The 22,477-nt window shown below is 41.5% G+C and overlaps 1 protein-coding gene across 1 annotated transcript in view; it reads left to right on the forward strand.

The window, feature by feature from the left end:
• TBX5 (T-box transcription factor 5) overlaps positions 1 to 14,423 on the forward strand; it is an 86,733-nt gene extending 72,310 nt beyond the window's left edge. Inside the window, exons 4-7 of the mRNA XM_075853542.1 lie at positions 2,799 to 2,951; positions 4,857 to 4,948; positions 9,890 to 10,119; positions 13,772 to 14,423. Of these exons, the coding sequence (XP_075709657.1) occupies positions 2,799 to 2,951; positions 4,857 to 4,948; positions 9,890 to 10,119; positions 13,772 to 14,346 (1,050 nt within the window). The 3' untranslated portion in view covers positions 14,347 to 14,423. The remainder of the gene's footprint in view (positions 1 to 2,798; positions 2,952 to 4,856; positions 4,949 to 9,889; positions 10,120 to 13,771) is intronic.
• Positions 14,424 to 22,477: the final 8,054 nt, after the last annotated feature.

Genomic DNA, 22,477 nt, shown 5'->3' on the forward strand with positions numbered 1-22,477 from the left:
GGGGTACAACTGGGCGATGATCCCTACGCTCAGTAAGTGCAAGACAGACAAACAGACAAGGGTACACAGAAGCTAGGGAAACGGGGCAGCTGCCCACGGAGACACCGTGAGCAATAAGAGTAGTGAATGAGCCGAGTCAAACCAGGAGAGAACGAGATACAAAACGCTGAGCAGGAGAGTGGTCGGAAAGCCAAGGTCAATAACAAGCAGATGATGAGAAGTACAAGCAGCAGCAGCAAGCCAGGAAACAAGCATAGAAGAATCACAGGCAAAGGAGGAACAGGAAAGGCAGGTATAAATAGACAGTGGGCGGGAGCTAGCTCCGTCTGGCCAGGCTGTGATAGACTCTCCCACTCCTAAGCCTGCCATCCTGAGTGGTGGAAGATGGAGTCAGTCTCACAGACATAGGAGCAGGTGCAGACTGATTGCTCACGGGCGTCGACACAGAAGCTGTTTCTGGCAAATCCTTTACACAATATGGGAAAGAAAAAGGATCTCTCTGCTGCCGAAAAGCGTGAAATACTGCAATACCTTGGACAAGGTATGAAAACATTGGATATTTCAAGAAAACGTAAGCGTGATCATCGTACTGTGAAAAGATTTGTGGCTGATTCAGAGCACAGACGGGTTCGTTCAGATAAAGGCATAATGAGGAAGGTTTCTGCCAGACAAATTAATAGGATTAGGAGAGCAGCTGCTAAAATGCCATTGAAAAGCAGAAAACAGGTATTTGAAGCCGCTGGTGCCTCTGGAGTCCCGCGAACCTCAAGGTGTAGGATCCTCCAGAGGTTTGCAAGTGTGCATAAAGCTATTATTCGGCCACTCCTAAACAATGCTCACAAGCAGAAATGGTTGCAGTGGGCTCAGAAATACAGGAAGACTAATTTTCAAACCGCGTTGTTTACTGATGAGTGCCGTGCAAGCCTGGATGGTCCAGATGGATGAAGTAGTGGATGGTTGGTGAATGGCCACCATGTCCCAACAAGGCTGCGACATCAGCAAGAAGGTGGCGGAGTCATGTTTTGTGCTGGAATCATGGGGAGAGAGCTGGTAGGCCCCTTTAGGGTCCCTGACGGTCTGAAAATGACCTCTGCAAAGTACGTAGAGTTTATGACCACTTTCTTCCGTGGTACAAAAAGAAGAACCGTGCCTTCCGTAGCAAAATTATCTTCATGCATGACAATGCACCATCTCATGCTGCAAATAATACCTCTGTGTCATTGGCTGCTATGGGCATAAAAGGAGAGAAACTCATGGTGTGGCCCCCATGTTCCCCTGACTTCAACCCTATTGAGAACCTTTGGAGCATCCTCAAGCAAAATATCTATGAGGGTGGGAGGCAGTTCACATAAAAACAGAAGCTCTGTGAGGCTATTCTGACATCCTGCAAAGATATTCAAGCAGAAACTGTCCAAATACTCACAAATTCAATGGATGCAAGAATTGTGAAGGTGATATCAAAGAAGGGGTCCTATGTTAACATGTAACTTGGCCTGCTAAGTTTTTTTTAATAGAAAGAGCTTTTGATTTCTGTAAATATGACCTCCTGATGCTGCAAATTCAACAAATTACCATTTTAGTTCTCTTTACAACCTTTAGGGTATGTTCACACGGCCAAATTTCAGACGTATACGAGGCGTATTATGCCTCGTTTTACGTCTGAAAATACGGCTCCAATACGTCGGCAAACATCTGCCCATTCATTTGAATGGGTTTGCCGACGTACTGTGCAGACGACCTGTTATTTACGCGTCGTTGTTTGACAGCTGTCAAACGACGACGCGTAAAAATACAGCCTCGTCAAAAGAAGTGCAGGACACTTCTTTGGACGTTTTTGGAGCTGTTTTCTCATAGACTCCAATGAAAACAGCTCCAAAAACGGACATAAAAAACGCAGCGAAAACGGCGTGAAAACGCCGCGAAAAATGCGAGTTGGTAAAAAAAACGTCTGAAAAGCAGGGTCTGTTTTCCCTTGAAAACAGCTCTGGATTTTCAGACGTTTTTGTTGACTACGTGTGAACATACCCTCAAAATGTTTTGATCTCTGTTGTGCATAATAATTTGAAACAGTGCATTTTGAGTTTTTTACTTCTAAAAAAAATCTGTTATCATTAGGAGATTTGTTCAATAAAATTTGCATTATACTCCAGCAGTTGATGGCTTGAAGATTATACTGACTGTCATTTGCATCGACTATTCAGGAAAATCAGCGAAAAATAACATTTGCATAATAATTTGGAACGCGGTGTATTTCAATCACCTTAAGGCTGGAATCACACATGCAGTTTTTGATGCCGTTTTTTTTCATCCAAATACAGGAGTGGATCAAAAAAAAAAGAAAAAGTATAAAGGAAAGCCAGACATGTTTCCTTTCTTTTGTATCCAATCCTGTGTTTGCAAAAGAAAAAAATAAATAAATAATGCAAAAACGACATGTTTGATTCCAGCTTTACAAAGATATATTCGAATTTCTGAATTTTTATTAGGGACCTGACAAACAAGTGCATTCATGCAGTTTATCCATTAATCCTGTTGAATAATATTGCAATACAATTCCACTCACATGCTTATACAAGCATGTAACCACACAGTTATGATTCCACAAGCTTCGCCTTTCTTCTTTACCCTTCTGGATCATCAGTGTTGCGTTTTCTTCTTCCATTCTTTTCCATTCCTTTTAGAACATAAAGATAAAAAAAATAACTTGTTATAATTTTTTGTAGCATGAAGACAGAAGACACAATGATACATATTATTACACAATGATACATGTTTTAATGTTATGTTCTCTCTTTCAGATCATTCTGAATTCCATGCACAAATACCAGCCCCGGCTTCACATAGTTAAAGCTGATGAAAACAATGGATTTGGGTCCAAGAACACTGCTTTCTGTACCCATGTCTTCTCAGAGACTGCATTTATAGCTGTAACATCTTACCAAAACCACAAGGTAAAAACTTCTTGCCATTAACTTCTACTCCACAAGTAATATAAGGCCTCATGCCCACTTCAGTTTTTTTTTCAGGGTGCTATCCATTTTTTTAACTGATAGCACCCTGATACATTCATTTGAATGGGGCCATGCACACTTCTGTTGTTTTAACGGAAACGTGCGGCCGTTCCATCAAAAATAGGACAGGTCCTGCTCCTGTCCATTTTTGATGAAGCAGTCTCGGCCTTTTCATTGATTTAGTCCGTAAAACAACGGACTGCACACGGAAGCCATCCGTGTGCGGTCCGTGTTTCACGGATCCGTCATTAGCGGTCGTACAACGGCCGACAGAAGTGTGCATGCACACTTTTGTGGCAAACTAAAATGATAACAAATGAAATAACACAACTGCTGCTGCTTCCCTCTGTTGTAAGAAAGAGAGTATACTCAAATACGAACCTTGATATCTCCAAAATCACTTGCATTTAAAAATGTATAGATAAACACACATCTGTGGGATTCTGGGTAAGCGGTGAAAGAGTTAATGAAAAAAATATTCTCATCCCTGAGCTGCCAAGCCTCTCTCAGGCTTGTGCACACATTTTACGGGTTTCTGGAAAGAAGCACAGGCAGCCAATGCTTTTTACTTCTGTAACATCTGTATATAAAGTGAACCATTTTGCCCATGTGGAGAAATGTTAAAAAGAAATAAAATAAAAATATATACAGACCCTTGGAAAGAATTCCATCTTTCACATCTTAAATTAAGGGAGGAGGGGAGAATTATAAAATATCTCCACTGTAAACTGCATGGCCTGACAATTTATGTAAGTGCCCAAATAATGCAGCGGATTTTTATCTGGGAAATGTACTGAATGTACCCGTATTCTCCAACAAGCTGCAATGTGATTCACACATGTTCTCAATTGCGGTTTTTCTGCAACTTTCATGAGATTCTTTTCATACAACTTTCTCTTATCAAATATATGAATAAAAAAAGACTTGGGGTGATAAAAGTCACATAAAAATGGTTAAATGTAATAGAAAATGTGATGAGACAAAAGCCTATGTGTAGCCCTAGCCGGAGGGAGTCTTTACACAAGCTGGTTCTGTGATCAGTTTTATTACACCATTTGCTCAAATCGAAGCAAAAAATAAAATAAAAAATGACTACAAAACACCCTAAGGGCTCAAAACTATCATGAGGCAGTCTCAATGCAGATATGTCAGGATGAGATTATAAGAGCCAACCTTTGCAGCAATCATTAATTTCTTTGTGTCATAGGGATTTATGAAAGAAGCCATACAATAGTACCGTAGGTTTACCTGTGACAGTCATATCTTATAGGCAGTCACATCAGTAAAGCCCCTATTACACTGGCCGATAATCGGCCGGTGCAGCGAGGGCCGATCAACGAGACAGTTGATCGGCGCTCGCTTGCTCCTGTGACACGGAGCTATGGATGGAGACGAGCGGTCGTTACTCCGATCGCTCATCCCCATACGTTATTATCATGTCAGCAGCGCGTCCCCCTCTTTACGCAGTGAGATGTCTGCCGACAATGATAATCCTTTACTTTTTTTAAATTATACGACCAGCAGATGATCGAGCGTTTACTCGTTCATCTTCTGATCACTGCCCATTTTACACAGGGCAAACACGGGAACGAGCGTTATATGAACGCTCGTCTGCACGATAATCGTCCTGTGTAAAAAACCCTTAAGTCATAAACATCTATAGTGGGGAAAAACCCCTTTAAATAAAATGAAACCATGTAGTAAATTTTCTATGTGTCAGTGTATGCTAAAGAATACCGATAACCCGATAACAAGTCTTGAGTTTATTTCTGGACCTTAGTGATGCTTTGAATTTAATGCTGTGATACAACAATATACCAGACTGCAGTCATATCTTTTTAACAGATAACACAGTTAAAGATTGAAAATAATCCATTTGCCAAGGGATTTAGAGGAAGTGATGATATGGAGCTGCACCGCATGTCTAGGATGCAAAGGTATTGGTTTTATTATTTCCTTTGTATTTTAACCCATTCATGACCACGGGTCATTGATGCCCCTGTGTCCAGGTCAAATTTTCCATTTCTGATATGCACTTCTTTAAACGATAATATCTTTGCAACCCCTTTGAATATCACAGCGATTTTTACTTTGTCTTTTACAAGATTTATGAGGCTTTAATTTTGTAGCTTAGCTTTATTAATTCCATATTTTTAATTATTTATTATGAGCAGGCAAATAAAAGCTGTGAAAAAAACAACAGTTTTATATATGTATATATACATATATATATATATATATATATACATATATATATATATATATATGTATATATATATATATTTATTATTATTATTATTATACACACTGTTGCAGCTCTATAACAATTAGTCTTCTCTCTCCGTCAACCTGGTTCGGTGTGAGGGGTGAGTGAAGAGGGCTCCAAGGCTATAGTCACACGACGTGAAAATAAGGGCAGTTAACAACAGATCAACTGTCAATTTTTCATGGCTGTTTTGCATCAGTCTGTCTCAAAATTTTAATCCATTTCCCGGGCGTCTGACCATTTTTAAATGCCATTTACCATCTGTTTCTCATGGACGTTAAAAAAATGGCTGAATTTTATTCGCTAGGGTTTTTTTTGTCCCAGCCACCTGAAAACACCACAGTGCCCATGTAGATAGTGCCGCAATACCCCTGTAAATAGGGCCGCAATATCCCTGTAGATAATGCCACATTGTCCACTGTAGATAATGCCAGTACCCACGAAGTGCCCCCTGTAAATAGTACCACAGTTCCCACTATAGATAGTGTCAACAAAGTGCCACAGTTTCCACTGTAGATAGCACCACTCCCCCACCCACCCCTGTAAATGGCACCCCCTTCCCGTAGATAACACCACTGTATCTCCCTGTAGATTACGCTCCAGGAGTAGCCCCTGACGTCATTGGCCATATATGGATAGTGACGCCAGGGGCTTCTCCAGCAGCGGAATCCCTGGCCAGAGCGTCAGCTGGGGATTCCACTTCTAGAGAGAGCCCCTGACGTCACTGACCAAATGGACAGTGATGTCAGGGGCTCTCTCTAGGAGCAGAATCCTCGGACAGAGGGATTCTGCTTCTACAGGGAGCTACAGTGGTGCTATCTACAGAGCGATCTGAGCTCCTAGAGGGGTCTTAGGTGGCACTATCTACGGGGTGGTGGGTGGGTGCAATGCTATCTACAGTGGGGGGTTGCTATCTACAGGGGGGTTGGCGCTATCTGCAGGGGGTAGCACTATCTACAAGGGGGTGGAGAGACTTCGGAGCTCTCTGTAGGAGTGGAATCCCTGGCCAGAGCAATCTGACTGTGAATTCCGCTCCTAGAGGGAACTTAAGTGGTTCTACCTACAGGGGGGTTTGCGCTATCTAAAGGGGGTTGTGTGTGGCACTATCTACATGGGGGTTGTATTCTGGGGCTCTCAAAGCCCTAGCAGGTATGAGAGTGCAGCGCTGCTTGCACTGAAATAGCACTGCACTCATTAAATCCCGTTTCAGGCTGCCAACGTTTATAAACGTAACAACTGCACGGGGCATTGGCAGTTGGAACGTATATAGCTGTATGGTTGTCGTGAAGGGGTTAAAAAATGACATGACAGTAACATCATAATGTAAATTTATACAATTTGTATAGAACAAGTCAATGGATGATATATAATTAGACTGACTGATTTAAAATAAGTGAACTATAGACTACTTTGCGTGCCTTCTTTTATTTTAAATTCTTAACCACTTGCTAAAATTTTTATCATGGCAAAGTTTACTCATCAAATTATTAAATGTACCTAATGGTACTGAATAAATGAAAAGAATAAATAAATAACAAAAAAGACCTTCAAACTAAAAACAAAAGATCAAACCGCTGCGCCAACAAACCCATACCACCAGCACTAGCCTTCATTACATTAATGCATTTTACATGGATTTTAGTCTATCCAGCCCCAGCCAAAAGTATGCAAGCCTCTGTAGCCTTTTAAAAAAAAAAAAGAAATGTATGTGTAGTATGATTAAAAAAAATTCAAATTGCCATTTATTAAAAATGTTCTTTACTTTTTGCGATGCAGCTTCTATGTATGCACTATACATAGATGCTGCATAACGCCACTGTCAGTCGAATCCGGCAGTCTACTGGAGTGACAGTGGCGCCTGTGTGAACCACACAGGATAAGCCTAATAACGATCACACCTAAGTTCATTAAAGGGTAACTAAATGCTCAACAAACTTCTGACATGTCATAGTGACAAGTCAGAAGTTTTGATTCGTGGGGTCAGAGCACTGAGACCCCCACCAATCGCTAAAACGAAGCGGCAGAGGTGGTCGTGTGAGCGCTCAGCCGTTTAGTTTCTGTTCGGCTTTTTCCGGAAATCAATGTAGCGGTGTACGGACTCAATAAAAAGTCTATGAGCCCGTACTCTGCTACATCGGCTGAGCACTCACACGAGCACTTCTGCCGCTTCGTTTTAGCGATTGGTGGGGGTCTCAGTGCTCGGACCCCCACCAATCAAAACTTCTCACTATGACATGTCAGAAGTTTGTTGAACATTTAGTTACCCTTTAACTAAGATGTGCTTGGTATTAGCAGAGAAGGCTTTCAATCAGCCTACATGGACAGGATAAGCAGGACTCTCACTGTCTCTTCTAGGAGTCCTGTCAGGGTTTTCTCTACATCAAATCACATTAAACGTGTTTTCCGGCACCTCACATATAATGGACAATCACCTACAGCTGCCAATACAAATTACTTTTCAAATTACCGAAGCTGGAGAATCTGCACTTTTTTGCGATCCCGTCACGTTAGGTTACGCCGACCCTGTCTGATTTTGACTCTTCCAGTGACGTCCCGTCCATTCCCTGCCCATGCCCCTTTCTGCCATGCTCAATGTATGTAGCGTTAGAGCTGACATCACGTACAGGGGCCGAGCAGATACTCTCAATCATCCACAGAGCATTGATGCTTCAGACTAACAGTTTGCTTCACCCATGCTCAGCCCATTGCCTCCATTGCGCCTGTGTGAGGATTCTTTCTTCACACAAGCCTTGTTGACTATACTGAGCCTGCACCAATCCAGCAGTCAATGAAAATAAAGTGGGCAGTCTTGCTGAGAACAGAGGAGAAGTGTTGGGCGAATCTGGAGCTGGCTGATATGCCAGTGGTATGCATTTTAGTAGATGTTGCATAGGAGGTTTGGAAACTGCTGGAGACCAGTACTCCTGGATGTTAGCCAGCAGAAAACTGTCATAAACAAGAATAAGGTATTTAGGGGGTTTATTAGAAGGTATTTAGTCATTTGAGATTAGGGTCAGAAAACCCCTTTAAAGGGAATGTGTTGCCAGAAAAACATGTTTTTTTTTAAAAAATTAAACATTTAGTGTGTGGGTGATTAAACATTGTTCAAATTTTTTTTTTTTTTTTTTGCACGAGCCAGGAAATATTATAAATTATTTCTAATTTATAATACTACCCATTTTTGGTCACTAGATGGAGCTGTTCCCAAAATTGCAGCATTGCAACATTGGGTTAAAAGCCCTCGCTCTAGTGAGCTCTCGGCATCCCCCCCTCCTTTTTCCTGGCTAGTGCCGGGATAAACGAGGGGTTTGAACGGTGTAACCTCCTACACTGTGTGTCGCCATTTTTTGAGCTAACCCACAGTGTAGTAGGTTTACATACAGTAGTAAACACACAAAAACACGAACATACATTGAAATCTCTTACCTGCTCCTGCCGCCGCGGCTCCCTCCGGCCCGTCCGCTCCGTTTGCTGCCGCTGGTGCAAGTGCACAAATCCGGAAGCCGCGACCGGAAGTAGTAATATTACTGTCCGGCCGCGACTTCCGGTCCACAGGAAAATGGCGCCGGACAGCGCCAATTTCGAATAGGACTGTGTGGGAGCGGCGCATGCGCAGTTCCCACACAGACGCCGTACACTGCAGTCAATGGGACGGGAGCCGTTCGCAGTCCCTATGGGACTGTGGCTGCCGTATTCCATGTCTGTATGTGTCGTTAATCGACACACACAGAAATGGAACAAAAAATGGCAGCCCCCATAGGGAAGAAAAAGTGTAAAAATAAGAAAAAGTAAAACACAAACACACAAATGAATATAAACGTTTTTAATAAAGCACTAACATCTTTAACATATAAAAAAATAATTTGTGATGACACTGTTCCTTTAACATTCAGTATCTATCACAGAGCTCAGCTTCTATCCCTCAATCAAATATTGCCTTCAGATAGGGCAGTGTAAATCCCCTGACAGATTTGCGTAAAAAAAAAGCACGTTGTATTTACTAACTTTACAATTGATGTAAATGGGAAGCTTAATCAAGTGTTTTTTTGGCGAATAAAATGCGCCAAGAACCACTTAAAATACTCGCCAAGTGAACCTGTCAACTGATATGTCATCATTCTTAGACTTTTGATGTGTCCTATAGCTTCTGCCAGCTGCATTGTACAATCTCTTCAAAAATAGGAGCAGGACAATGCTTAGCAATTTGAAGACACCTTTTCCTGACTTGTAGCCAAAAATAAGGAGGGAGGTGAGTCTCCCTCCCACATTTACAGCAGTTGTAAGTCAGGTTGCTTTGCCTGATTCACTTTACTATAATTCTTGGAAGTGCTCCCTCTGGTGGCCAACATAGGAAAACATGTCAAATTCTTATTTAATGTTTAATACTTTAATAAAAATTCTAATAAAAATAAGTAACTTGCTTGACATTTTGTTTTAATTCGCGACACATTCCCTTTAAATAATGCTCTAAATAATGCTTAAATTTAATATATTGCTTGAATAAATATTTATGGCTACAATTGAGATTAAATTAAGGCTTGGTGTACAATTTGGCCTTCATTGTATTGTATGTTAATTTTTTCTACATTTGATTATGTTTTTGTTTCTGCAGTAAAGAGTATCCAGTTGTTCCAAGAAGCACTGTGCGACAAAAAGTTACTTCTAATCATAGCCCATTCCCCTCTGAATCACGCAATATTACTAGTTCCTCTAACCTCAGTTCCCAGTATCAGTGTGAAAATAGTGTAAGCAGCACCTCCCAGGACCTAATGCCTCCTTCCAACTCATATTCTTCCCTGCCACATGAACCTGGTCCAATATACCACTGTACAAAAAGAAAAGGTAAGTGAACATGAGTAGTAATTACAATAGGAAAGTAACATTTAATATGTGTGCTATTTTATAATGGATTTTCAACATGAGTGGTGGAGGGAATAAGGGTCCAGTTCACATCTCTTTTTTCTTCCGCAACTATACGATGAGGATTCCGGATGTATACGTCCAATAGAAGGTAGCGACGTATTCCACTGTATTGGCATACAGTGGGATACATCACCCGAACTCAGGAACATATAGAAAATGCTGCAGACTGACAAATAGTGGGGGCAAATATATATCCTATTTACTTTTTATAAACATTAGTGTTCCTTTAATCTTTCAACCAATGGTCTCGTATCCACAAAACAATTCCCTAAATCCCATAAGAGGACTTGGACAGCCAAGTTGCCGAGTTCAAAACCTCATTCGATCACCAAATGCTGACTTGCAAAGACTTCTTGAATGTTTTAATACCAAAAGATAGCATTTCTTCAAATGATATTTGTTTAATTCCATCAGTCAAATAATCTGGAAGAATTTGCCATTCTGGCAACTGTCTAGACATGTAGGTGCCAGATTATTGCAATTGTGTTACTAATGGATGAATTTGCAAGTAACCAACCAAATAACCATTTCAATTTTTTGTTGCTGTTCGGTTAATGCCAGACGCGCGTCGCATGGACATATATTAGTCTATGGGGCCGTGCAGACATGTGCGTGATTTTTACTCAGCGTGAGTCTGCTGAAAAAAAAGTCACGACATATCCGTTCTTTGGGCGTTTTTCGCGCATCACGGACCCATTGAAGTCAATGGGTGCGTGAAACCCATGCATGCCACACGGAAGCACTTCCGTGCAACCAGCTGTGAAAAGGATGAATGAAAACAGAAAAGCACCACGTGCTTTTCTGTTTACAAACATCCAAACGGAGTGTCATAATGATGGCGGCTGCGCGAAAATCACGCATCATATGCTGAGGCCACACGGAGCTGTTAAGTGCCTTTTGCGCAGGCAAAACGCCACGTTTTTTGCGTGCGCAAAAAGCACACGCTCATGTGAACCCAGCTAAAAAGTCATAATGATCTATAGTAATCATTATTAATGTCATTGAATAGGGATTAATACGTTTACACACAGTACATCCGGTCACTGAGTTAAAAAAACATGCCGCATAAAAACCATGGGTGGAAACAGATAACTAAGGCCCCTGTGCAAAATAGAGTGTGGGCCCTTCTGCCAGCATGCCTGCAACTTGCAATTTGTCAAATTTAAAATAGTGATTGTAAAAATAATATTTTTTGCTGTTATTTCTCCATAAAATGTCTGGTTAGTCTTAATTTCCCTATAGCAATTGGTAACATCACTGTTGATCTTGGGTTGTCAAAAGGTTAATGGTAACATTCCTTGTGATGTAGAGCAGAAAAGCGGTTTACATTTGATTACATCCTTGGTGTTCTAGGTAAAGAATGGGTTAATGGTAACATCCCTTGTGACCTAGGAAAAATTAAGGCCTTAGGCCCCATGCACACGAACATATTTTTGTTGCCGCAATTCACCCGCAAATCTGCAGGTGAATTGTGGCCCCATTCATTTCAATGGGCCCCATTCATTTCAATGGGCCCATGCACACGACCGTGGTTTCCACGGTAAGTGCATTGCCCAGGAGCCTGGACTGCAAAAAGATAGGACATGTCTTATTAGGCCGTATTTTGCAGGCCAATGCTCATAGAAATAAATGCACGCGGCCATGTCCACGGCTCTCGATTTGCGTCCGAGACGCAAATCACGGCCGTGCGCACCACTACGGTCGTGTGCATGAGGCCTTAATAATAAGGGTATGTGCACACGTAGTGATTTCAGGCGTATTTTGGGGCGTTTACGCCTCGAAAACCGCCTGAAAAATCGGAAGCAGAACGTCTACAAACATCTGCCCATGGATTTCAATGGGAAATACGGCGTTCTGTTCCAAATGGGGCGTTCTTTTACGCCTCATTTTCCAAAAACGGCGTCTGGGCCGCAAATCATGGCCGTGCACACCACTACGGTCGTGTGCATGAGGCCTTAATAATAAGGGTATGTGCACACATAGTTTTTTCAGGCGTATTTCAGGGCGTTTAAGCCTCGAAAAACGCCTGAGAAATCGGAAGCAGATGGGGCGTTTTTTTTACGCCTCGTTTTCCAAAAGCGGCATGTAAAAAGACGCCCGCGAAAAATAAGTGCATATCACTTCTTGGGACGTTTTTGGAGCCGTTTTTCATTGATTCTATAGAAAAACAGCTCTAAAAACGTCCGTAATAAATGCAGCGAAAATCGCGAGTGGCTTAGAAAACGTCTGAAAATCAGGAGCTGTTTTCCCTTGAAAACAGCTCCGTATTTTTAGATGTTTTTTGTTAAGCATGTGAACATACCCTAAGTAGTTACTAAGGGTATGTGCACACGCAAACTCAATGACGGAACCCTTACACAACGGTGACAAACCGGATCCGTCACCATTGAAATCAATTGCAATGAATTGCACTGGATCCGTCACCATTGAAATCAATGGTGATGCAAACGGAAACTTATGGTTTCCGTTTGTTTCAGTTTGGATTTCGTTCATGGGTTCCCTTGACGGAAAGCTCAGACGGATGCCAGGAACAGAGTCCCGACGCAGATGTGAACAAAGTCTTACTCCTTCACTGACCTAGACCACCAGGGATGTTATTATTCATAACATTCTTAGTGAGCTAGTGCAGTGAAGGGTTTAATGATAAAATTTCTGGTGCTTTTTGGCAATTAAAAGGTTAATGATAACATCACTTGTAGTCCAGGGTAGTCGAGGGGTTAATAATAGCATCCCTGGTGGCCTAGGGCAGTGAAGGGGTTAACTATTGATTTTTAAAACTGCTGCAAGCACTCCTTCCACATGCAACTGCATGTGTAGACTGCTCAGACACACAGATACTGCGAGAGAAGCAGGATACTTGTATCTAAAGTGTAGCTAAACATTTGACAATCTTCTGACATGTCATAGAGACATGTCAGTAGTTTGGATTGGTGGCGGTCCGAGCACTGAGACCCCAACCAATCGCTAGAAAGAAGCAGCTGAAGTGCTCGTGTGTCTGTTCGGCTTTTTCCGGAAAGTCGATGTTTCGGAGTACGGGCTCATAGACTTTCTATGGAGTCCGTACACTGATACATTTATTTCCGTAAAAAGCCGTGCAGACATGAAGGGGCTGAGTGCTCACACGAGCACTTCAGCTGCTTCTTTCTAGCGATTGGTCTCAGTGCTCGGACCCCCACCAATCCAAACTACTGACATGTCACTATGACATGTCAGAAGTTTGTCAAACGTTTAGCTACACTTTAAACTCCCTGTGGCCAGAGTGGGCCCCCCCCCCCCCTGAGCCCCGATGCATATTTCCGCCCCTGATCCAAACCATGTTTGAATTTTGAAGTTGTCACCTTGGTAAGAGGTTGTAAGGCTATTTGCAATGCGCACACAAAAAAACATAACTGCTTGCAGACAGTGTCTTTTTTTTCTTAAAAGGAATATTTTTTAGGTTTAGACATATTTGCTAATATATTTTATGACAGTATCATAAATAATGGTTGTGTATTTCAAGTATTTCTAAGGGATATATAAAAAATACATTGATAAAAATCCTCTTTATGAGAAATCTTTATTTTCTCTGCAGCGAGTGAAGAATCAGCTGAGCATCCTTATAAGAAGCCCTATATGGATACATCTCCAAGTGAGGAAGACCCATATTACAGGTCTGGGTACCCCCAGCCATCCTCCTCCTCTTCATCATCAACATCCTTTCGTACAGAGTCTGCCCAACGACAGGCTTGCATGTATGCTAATTCAACCCCTGCTACAGAACCAGTTCCAGGCATAGAAGACATTACTTGTAATAGTTGGTCAGGTGTACCCTCCTATAGCAGCTGTACCGTGGGAGGTGGCATGCAACCAATGGAACGACTGCCCTACCAGCACTTCTCTGCTCATTTCACCTCTAGCTCACTCATGCCCAGATTGGGTAACCATGCAAGCTCACAGTCTGCCGATACCCACACTATGTTTCAACATCAACCTTCTCACCAGGCTATTGTGAGGCAATGTGCTCCTCAGTCTGGATTACAACCAGCATCATCACTTCAGTCCTCTGAATTCATCTACCCACATGGAGTACCACGGACCCTATCCCCACACCAGTACCACTCCGTCCATGGGGTGGGCATGGTGCCAGACTGGAATGAGAACAGCTAACAAAACAGACATGAGACAAATGTTTTGGGTAAAGTCTAAGCAAAGTGTCTCTAGGACCACAGAAAGTGGACATATGTCGAAAGGACAAGATTTGTATGCTAAACTGTTATTTCTTGAACACCTCAAAACAAACATTCACCTTGGTCACTTTCTTCCTATTTCTTCTGACTACAGAATCACAAATAGGACAAAAAGGAATGTTGGATGGGCGAAATATTAGTAAAATATATAAGTCTGTTGGAAAGAGCCTATTTAAAGGCTTTGCACTTCACACAGCAGGCTGCACCGTTACGGTGCCTATGTATAAGAAAGAAAGTGAAAAACTCATGCACTTCATGAATTCACCCGCATGCCTCTGCCATGTATACTTGGTGTTTGCAGTGTGTTACACTGTGTGATATTGGAGGCCGGAACTATGGGTTCAAAACATGTCAGCAAAAAAATGGACACAGCAAGGTTGTGTTGGAGAGTGGCAACTATGCCTTCCAGGATATTCTGGTGTTTTTGTTTTTTTTAAGGTATGGGACTAATACTTTAAAATATCCTTACATACATGTGCACACGACCTAATGTGTACACATGTATAAGAAATTCAGGACAACAAGTTGTGATATTAAAAAAACACAAAAAAAAAATTAATCACCATAACAGATCCAAATGGTCCAAACCAACCCAAGTTGAGGTTTAAAAAAAAATAAATTAAAAATATACCTGTGTTCATCCTTGGTACAACATTATATACTGCAAATAAATTCTACCCCTAGACCCAAGACATTAGAAATGCTTCAGATTTCAATTCTGTGCTTCATTTGTTTTCAAGTATAATGTTACAAAAGCATTTCCCTCGACTGCTTTATTTTTTAATTGAAATATTCTTCAAAGAATAAGTCTATTAAAAGATTTTTTTACCATCAATGCATTTTAATGTCGCATCAATAAAGTTGAGCAACTTCCCATTGATCTCGGAGCCAGTCTAACCTTTTAACATGCCTGGCATTTGGGTCCCTGCCTTCTCCAGAAACACGCTGTGCTATGTTTGTTAACTGTTGTGTTATTGACATTGTTATATAATAAAAGATAATATATTTTTTCTGCTTGATCTTTTTGGGAATGTTTCTTATACAAATGGCTATTATGGTATAACAAATTAATACTGATGAAATCTAAAACGAAAGTTATGTTTACATTGAAAACCATTTTACAGTTTATTTATAGACACAATACACATAAATGGCTGAGTCAGGCGTCATGCACACAACCGTAATTTTTCTCCTCAATTACAGATCCGCAATTGCGGATAAAATACTGACTCATTTATTACTATCGGCCGCGGACACCTTCCTGTATATTTACAGGTGTGTGTCCGGGCCGTAGAAATTACCTGCAAAAAATAGGACATGTCCTATATTTTGCATTTACGGACCGTGCTCCTGACGTGTGCATGAGGCCTAACTTTGTAAATATATTACATTACTTCGCTTGTACTGATCTTGAGTACAGCCACTATTATAGTCCATACCTACTTTTAGATTTCATCTGCTTGCTACTGAACCAGTGTCTACAGACAAATCCTTTTTCATGTAGCTTTAAGTGTGGCCAGATGTTACGCTAAAATCTATAGTAAAACATCAAATTACCTACACACAACTGCGTTTTGGTTAGTAGCGTATTTGAGGCAATTTTGTGGTCAGCTGCATTTTTTTTCAAGCGCAGCATTCTCTGGGTATGGTGTTTTTCCAGGCGTTTTTCCCATATGCTTCTCCTAAAAAATGCTAGAAACGAATCACGTACAAAATGACACCAAATGAAACATGACACCAAAAAATTCCACTAAAAACACAAGAAAAAACTCAGTTTTATTTGAAAACTGCTAGCATTTTTAGGCCAGGGTCATACACACAGTTTTAATGCAGTTTTTAGCTCAGTTTTCTGAGCAGAGCACAGAAATAGACACAAAAGAAAGGAGATGCATCAGTCTTTTCTTTATATCTTTCCTTCCTTTTGGATCCACTTTGGATGATTTTGGCTGAAAAAAAACCTACAAAAACTGCATCAAAACTGTTTTTGTGATCCTAGCCTTACGCCTCATGCACACGACCGTTGTGCCACTCGGGCCGTTTTTCACGGCATCAGAGTGGCACCCGATAGTCTTCACGGACCCATTCACTTTAGCATGTGAATCGAGTACGTGAAAAATGATCTGAGTCTCCGATCCGTGGAAAGATAGGACATGTTCTATCTTTCCTCGGATCGCTGACGGAACTCGGCCAGCGCACACCTTCGTGTGCATGAGGCAAAAGAAGCGCTATTTGATGCAGTCTAAAACACCAGCAATTTTCTGTGTGCGAAGGAGTCCTAAAGGGGTATTCCCATCTCGAGTATTTATGGCACATACACTGAATCTGGCAGAAGTGCCTGATAGGTGTAGGTCAGGTGTAGGAGGTATCCTGTGAATAGGCCATTAAAGCGCAAGATTGGAGTACCACTTTAACTGGGCTCTTACTGTATAATGCAGGTTCTAACAGATTGCAAATCACCAGAATGCAAATGACTAAAGCAAGCTCTGTTCATACAAATCCTGTGAATGGACCTGTGGGTACGAATGGGTAATAGTTTAAGATGTATGTTTTTAAAGTTACTCAACTTTTTACTTAATGGTATATGTCGACTGTAAAATTTTGTTCAAATGGTGTTATGTGAAGCTTCACCTTAAACTTTCAGGCCTACAGGGAATTCATTTCCAATAATGCAATGAATTAGATTCCCTACAGTGCTTCAAAGGTGGACCTTTACTTGAATTTATACAAAATCATGAGTAAATTTAATGAATCATATGCAATTAAACGATGGTTATGGCATATTGGGCATTGATTAGTGTTTTTTGACAAAATATTTTTACTGTAGTGCCTAGTCCCTTGTAGAGAAGTGCTCTAGTCTTCTTATTTCCCATTGACTGTAATGTGAAGTGACCTTGCATGCAGCACCACTTCTCCAGGGACTGGGCATCCAGAGGTCGGACCCCCACCAATCTGACTTTTATCAGCTAATATTCCATAAAAATCTTAAGAACCATGTTCTGGTTTAACGGCTATCGCTTGTTTGTATATTCAAGTGATTTGACTTTCACTTTTACCCATCCAAAAAGTTTTCCTTCAGTCATGTTAAACCTGCAGTCCTAGTCCTTTACAGCACAAAGATAAATAGGGTTTGGTGTAAACTCAGTATATTTTAGTATCTTTTTTTTATAAATTATCCAGTTTTATTTAGAAGCACATTTTTGATTGAATTATATCAACCAATCATTGAAGAGCTTTTACCGGAATAGAGCAAATTAGATTATGACAGTACAATCTGTTATCGTTTGTTTTTTTTTTGCAATTTTAACTACCACGCTCAATGTATATAGCAAAAAATGAGGAAATGAGCCATCTTACCTAGCTGAGTAAGTTACCAACATGAGTTTGCACTGAGAGGCTAATATGAAGACACAATCTTTAAATTAGAGGTCCTTGCAAGTCTTTTTTATGACAAGAAATAAAGCAAACGTTTTTTCTTTCAAAATAAGCTTTTTAGGGAAAAACACATTCCACTAATACAACTGACCGACAATTTCTAGACAAAGGAGTTAAATAATCATCACTCCCGATTGCCTCAAGATTTTTCTAACTGAGCATGCATTGAGAGGTATGGAGGGAAAGGAAAAACCACAGCTATATCTCAGGGGGGTACTTAAGAAGAAAGGCAGCAATGGATCTGCCAACATGAGCCAAGAATCAGGAAACCTGGAATGTGTTTAAGATCTTATTTATGTGGTGATCGGGAGGATAAGAACCCAGTTATCCAGAAGTCCCCCAACCCCGGCCTAGTTTGGTGCAGCTACAAAATTTATCGAGAAGACTAAGTTGTGAGAGAAAATGAGATGCAATGGAGTATGGAAAGATATTGCTTAGAATGGCATACTGCCATTGAATGCATGTCTACAAAGAGACGCTTAGATATCTTGACAGTAGCAAATGCAGCTGGAAGATGAAAGGTTTAATCACATGTTGGAAAAAAATGAAGGTGCAGCACCATAGGCTCAGAAAAAAACAAATAGAAAATACATTTAGGCATGAAAGGTAAAGCTAAATCCAGGCTGGAAGGCAGAGGGCACTCCAGTATATTTGTTTTGGGACGTCGAGGTGGCTGCATTACATGTCAGATTGCTACTCATTGCAATTGCCTGGAGGTCCCACATGTGCCTATGCCGGATATGTTACATAGGAGAATGCAAGATTTTGCGTAGGATAGTTCTTACCCTTGTCTCCACTACTCCGCTGTGCAGCTAAAGCTTTTAAAATGTGATTTCATTTGTTAGATGAAAATGAAATATTCATATTATAGAAATGAATAAATTAAAAGCGATCTCCACTTATGCTGTGTACTAACTTTACGGATTCTCCCTGATTCACCACTGCCCATCTCATGAGTACCCTGCTATTTGTTTTTTTAGAATCTGGCATCTTGTCTGTCGCTCATAATAGCGTCATGTCACATGGCGATAGACAACATGTTATGACGCCACATCAAAAAACAAGTATCAAGAGAACCAGGAGAACGGCAGTGGAGCAACAACAAAAGTTGTATAAATATCACAAAATTAGTTATTTTATGTTCATATAAACCTTATATATAAAAATACAAATGAGAAAACCTCTTTAATTACAGATTAGGCCTTGTACACTCCCTTATGCAGTGACTGCCTCAGGAAAAGTTTAATATTACATGCGGAAAGCCTATGTGACAAATGAACAGACTGGGTGCATCAGAGCAAGAGCTTCTACTTGTTAGCACCAATCTGATCTGATTTATAAAGGGTGCTCCCGAGCCTGGGAACTCCCCCCCCCTCCCCAATGCCATATTACCATATTACATGATCATCTGTCATTCAACATTCTAGTCAAATATGATATGAAACTCCATGTGAAATAGTTCGTCTTGTAGGTGTAGTTTTTAGAAATACAAACTGGAGGTGGTTTAGAAGAGCTTAAGCTTCATGTATACTTCTAATGGCAGTAGGGCCGGGTATTTCTGTCCATGAGATAAATGTATTCAATAGCATAAAACATCAATAGAAATCCTCACGTCCCACTACTCTACTTGTTTTGGATTTTGGAGGCTATACTCACTTTCATTAAGTTTCACTCTACCGATTTAAACAGACATGTTCCTTCCTTTTTATAGCCAACCCAGGAAATTGTTTAGTCACTTTTTTCTAGTGCAAAAGATACATGGTCCCACAGTCCCATAAAAGTAAATTTGCATATATATATGTATAGGTACAAGGTAAATATCTAATGCAGTGCTTTAAATGTGTTCAACAACGGTTCTGCTTTGCAAAGCATACAATGCAGGGAGAGAACATGTAGTATTACTTTCCTGAGATAGGGATAGCCATGGGGTCAATTTGTCCATATCTAGATGTAATACTGCAGACAATAGCATAATACTAAAGCATGGATGAGGTTGAAGTTTCTCCAAGGGCAAGTATTTGCCTGATAATAAATTAGTTATAGGATAGTTAATACATGAAAAAGCAAATATTTTCTTTTGAATGATGACACATTTAAAATCACATCCTTAGCACAAAAAAAAGGAAAAAAAAAAAGGAAAGAGGGACACGGGTCCAAGAGAGGCTAATAACAAGGTTGGTCCGATACTTTTAATGTAAATAAATATCAATAAACTTGAGCTGGAAAAAGTGGTGCAGGGCTTCATAAATATGGTGCAATAGACCAATTGTTGCACTCTATTAGTGTCCCAATATGAAGAAGTTGCACTTGCCACCTCCTACGTTTCCATAAATAGTTGTCAATCCTGACCAGCCATTACTAAGCCTTAGGATATGTCCACACGTAGGGTAAACACTGCAGAATTACCGCAGCGTTATACAGCAGCGGCAGAGTGGATAAGATATGAACAAATCTCATCCACACGCTGCGTAAAAAATCAGCCTAAAAAAGTTTGATAAATTGAACTGCGGTGCAGATTTTTAATCAACAGCATGTCAATTTATGCTTCAGAATCAAAAAATTGCAGTTCAGAAAAAAAAGCTTATACTTACCACGTTTTCCGTAGTAATGATGACACGTCCCCCTGTTCTCTGTCCAGGCCAGCCTCCTTGGATGACATAACAGGGTGTGTCAGTCACATGGGATGAAACGTCATCCCAGGAGGCCGGGCTGCACGGACAACAGAGGAACGCGTCGCCATGACTACGGAGAATGGGGTAAGTGTAAGATTTTTTTTTTAACCGCTGTTTTCTGCAGCGGACATCCCTCCTGAAAAACTGCAGCACAATTTCGTACGTTTTTTCGGCCATAATGCCAGGGCGTATACACTGCCTACTTTTATGCGGCGTATACGCCCTGTGTGATCAGGTCCGGCCTTAGGATAGATGGCGCCCCTTGCGAAATGATCTTTCGGCACCCCACCCCCATCATTAAAAATAATGACCCATAAAAAAAGTATAATGCCCCTTTAGTGCCCCCATACAGTATAATAATAATATTTAATAATATATTACAACCCCTTCAAGAACACAGTATTTTGTCCTCTAATTGTGCCCACAGTATTATGCCCCCTGTAGTACCCCTACACAATATAATGTCCGCTTAGTGGCCCCCACACAGTATAGTGCCCCCCAGTAGATTTTGCAATACAGCCTCCCTGTAGACAGTGCCATAATCCCCCACCTCCTCCTTGTAGACTGTGCCATACAGCCCCCCCCCACCTCCCCCTTGTAGACAGTGGCCCCATACAAAAACAAACATTTTACTCACCTAGGCCCCCTTCCCACGACGAACTGAGCTGCTCGAATGGATTCTTGCGTAGGCCGGCGTGATCCTGTAGCCTAGTACAGAGTTTCTCAACCTTTTCAGACTCGAGACAGCACTGGAAAAATAACATTTCCTCAGGGCACCCCTACCAAAAATTGTTTCAAGAAAGACAGAAAACGGCTACAAACAAGCACTACACTTTTAGGGTTATGTTCACACAGTGTTTTTTGTAAAGAAAAAAAAAAATCTGCCTCAAAATTCCTTCAGGAATTTTGAAGCAGATTTTGTATTGACGGCGTTGTTTGACCTTTTTCTTTTGCCTTTTTTTCTTAAGCCGTTGTAGCTAATGCAAAAGACGCAGGGAAAGAAGTGCCAAACAAGCGCCGCATTTATTTTCTGCCTCCTATTAATTTCAATTGGAGCTCAGAGGTGGAAACTACTTGAAGACCATTAGCCCCCCACTCACAGTAAAATGACCATCAGCCCCCACTCACAGTAAAATGACCGTCAGCCTGCCACTCACAGTAAAATGACCATCAGCACCCCACTCACAGATTCCCCCTTGTAGATAGTGCCGCACAGCCCCCTTGTAGATAGTGCCACACAGCCCCCTTGTAGGTAGTGCCACATAGTCCCTTGTAGGTAGTGCCACACAGCCCCTAGTAGGTAGTGCCACACAGCCTCTTGTAGGTAGTGCCAAACAGCCCCTTGTAGATAGTGCCACACAGCTCCGTTGTAGATAGTGCCACATAGCCCCCTTGTAGATAGTGCCACACAACCCCTTGTAGATAGCGCCACACAGCCCCCTTGTAGATAGCGCCACACAGCCCCCTTGTAGATAGCACCACAAAGCCCCTTTGTAGATAGCACCACACGGCCCCCTTGTAGAAAGCGCCACACAGCCCCTTATAGATATTGCCACACAGCCCCCTTGTAGATAGTGCCACACAGCCCCCTTGTAGATAGTGCCACACAGCCCCCTTGTAGATAGTGCCACACAGCCCCCTGTAGAGAGTGCCACACAGCCACCCGTAGAGAGTGCCACACAGCCCCCGGTAGGTAGTGCCACACAGCACCTTGGTAGGTAGTGCCACACAGCACCTTGGTAGGTAGTGCCACACAGTACTCTGGTAGGTAGTGCCACAGAGCACCCTGGTAGGGAGTGCCACACAGCCTCCTGGTAGGTAGTGCCACATAGCACCATGGTAGGTAGTGCCACATAGCCCCATTGTAGGTAGTGCCACACAGCCCCCTTGTAGGTAGTGCCACACAGCCCACAACCCCCTTGTAGGTAGTGCCACACAGCCCACAGC

This window comes from Rhinoderma darwinii, chromosome 1, assembly GCF_050947455.1.
Source record: "Rhinoderma darwinii isolate aRhiDar2 chromosome 1, aRhiDar2.hap1, whole genome shotgun sequence".
Classification (NCBI taxonomy): Eukaryota; Metazoa; Chordata; class Amphibia; order Anura; family Rhinodermatidae; genus Rhinoderma; species Rhinoderma darwinii.